General features: G+C 47.2%; 1 protein-coding gene across 1 annotated transcript in view; it reads right to left on the bottom strand.

Annotated features, from left to right (window-relative positions):
* The window catches only part of LOC125038562, a 114700-nt gene that overhangs the window by 29147 nt on the left and 83053 nt on the right, over positions 1–2500 (bottom strand). Inside the window, exon 4 of the mRNA XM_047632095.1 lies at positions 2134–2296. Within this exon, the coding sequence (XP_047488051.1) occupies positions 2134–2296 (163 nt within the window). The remainder of the gene's footprint in view (positions 1–2133; positions 2297–2500) is intronic.

The following is a 2500-nucleotide window of genomic DNA, read 5'->3' as shown; positions in this document are numbered from 1 at the left end:
AAGAAGAAGAAGAAGAAGAAGAAGAAGAAGAAGAAGAAGTAGAAGAAGAAGAAGAGGAAAGAGAATGAGGGAAAGAAGGGCCATGCGTGATGAGTGGGAGAGGGAGGAGGAAAAGAAATAGACAGAGGAGAAAGAGGAGGAGAACGAATAATAATAACAAAAAGATCAGTAAAACGAAAAAAAAAAATGATAAAAATACTGGAAGTCTGTGTACGAGTAACTCCGGTTCCAATGGTCAAGTTTCTTTGGCCATTTCTTCTTACTCCCGTCTTTCCTTTCTTCCCTCCCTCTCGCTATCTCATTCTCCTTCACCCTTTCTTCCCTCCCTCTCGCTATCTCATTCTCCTTCACCCTTTCTTCCCTCCCTCTCGCTATCTCATTCTCCTTCACCCTTTCTTCCGTCCTTTTCCACTCTTCCTCGCCTTCTTTCCATTGTTGCTCTCCCTCTCCCCCCTTTTCCCTCCCACTCTCCTCCCTCCCACTTTCCTCCCCTCCCACTTTCCTCCCTCCCACTCTCCTTCCCTCCCTGCCTCCCTCCCTCCCTCTCCTCCACCCAGCCTGACTTACACAGTTTGTCCGAACACAACGCACCTCACCAGAGCCCCACTTGTTCCACATGCCCGCCCGCCCCCCGCCCCCCCCCGCCCGCCCGCCGCCGCCCGCCCGCCCGCCCGCCCCAGACGCTCGCCCGTCAAAACTGGGTAACTCTTCGCCAATTAATTGGATATACTGATAATGTCATGCACACACAGGACATACTCACACGAAACAACACACACAACACACACACACACACACACACACACACAACGCACACACGCACACACACACATATATATAACCGTGAGGATATACGAATGCATGCACATCTATCTTCGCTCTTTCACTGGACTCGGATGTTATTCGCAGTCGTAGATCAATTCGCTCGTACATTTCTTCTCTCTCTCTCTCTCTCTCTCTCGTCTCTCGCTTCTCGCTCTCGCTCTCTGCTCTCGTCTCTCTCTCGTCTCTCTCTCTCTCCTCTCTCTCCTCCCCTCTCTCTCTCCTCTGCTCTCGCTCTCGCTCTCTCTCCTCTCCCCTCTCCTTTCTCTCTCTTCTCCCCTCCCTCTCTCTCTTTCTCCCTCCCTCTCTCTCTTTCTCCCTCCCTCTCTCTCTTTCTCCCTCCCTCTCTCTCTTTCTCCTCCCTCTCCCTCTCTCTCCCTCTCCCTTTATCTCCCTCACTCTCCTTTTCTCTTACTCCCTCTTCCCTCTCATTCCCTCTTCCTTCTCCATCCCTCATCCCTCTTCCCTCTTCCCTCTTCCCTCTCTCTCCCTTTCTCTCACTCCCTCTTGCTTCTCCCTCTCTCTTTCCTCCCCCCTCCCTCTTCCCTCCCTCCTCCCTCTCTTTCCCTTTCTCCCTCTCCCTCTTTCTCCACCTCTCTGACACACATACAGACAGAGTCTATGTCCACAAATCCCCACTTAGGAAATGTTATCAGCCACCAACAATGCTTTTCCGAAAAATCCTACGTCATCCTTAAACTTTCTCCGCCTGTCGCCCCGCCAGCGACACAACGGCTCTACCTTTCGACAACGACATTTCACACACTCGTAAGGGTATGTACTAGACATATACCCCCCTCCCCCTCAAAAAAATGTGTGTATGTGTGTATGCATGTACGTACGTATGTATATATGTATGTACGTATCTATGTTTATATATGTATACGTATATATGTATATATAAATGTATATATGAATATATATGCATATATGTACATATATAAATACATACATATATGTATATATATATATATATGTATATATATATTAATATATATATATAAACATATATACAAATAAATATATAAATATAGTTGTGTAAATTTATATATATATATATATATATATATATATATATGTGTGTGTGTGTGTGTGTGTGTGTGTGTGTGTGTGTGTGTGTGTGTGTGTGTGTGTGTGTGTGTGTGTGTGTGTGTGTGTGTGTGTGTGTGCGCGCGCACACAATAACTTACACACCACTCGCCCCTGCACTGCATAAAGTAAGAAGTGAGAGGAGAGCAAATCCACGCAACGTTCGAGATTAAAGGACAAAAGAGTCGCCCTCCTTTCTCTCTCTCCCCCCACCCCCCCCACTTGGACATAATCTCCCGGGGACTCCCTGGCTCCGTTTCCAGGCCCCGCTGCCCTCAGGAGATTCCCGCGCCGTACGCCACAGACCTGGCCTTTCGTGCAGACAACACTCGCTGTACCTCGACTTAGCCTTGGTGGACGAGCGGCATTCAGCATTCGACGTTCGCTTTTTAGTTTTAATTCGTTATCTCGTGCCTTTGTTCCACGAAAGCGAGACTGATAGTGAAGCAGAGGAAGAAAGAAAGAAAGAGAATAGCAGAAACAGAGGAATAAAGAAAGAGAAAACACCCAATTAAAAAAAAAAAGAGAAAAAAAAAAAAAAAAAAAAAAAAAAGCCCAATCCTTCCACCCCCCCCCCCACCCTAACCCA

The sequence above is a fragment of the Penaeus chinensis genome, chromosome 3 (genome assembly GCF_019202785.1).
Source record: "Penaeus chinensis breed Huanghai No. 1 chromosome 3, ASM1920278v2, whole genome shotgun sequence".
Classification (NCBI taxonomy): domain Eukaryota; kingdom Metazoa; phylum Arthropoda; class Malacostraca; order Decapoda; family Penaeidae; genus Penaeus; species Penaeus chinensis.
This window is presented reverse-complemented; position numbering and strand designations above follow the sequence as displayed.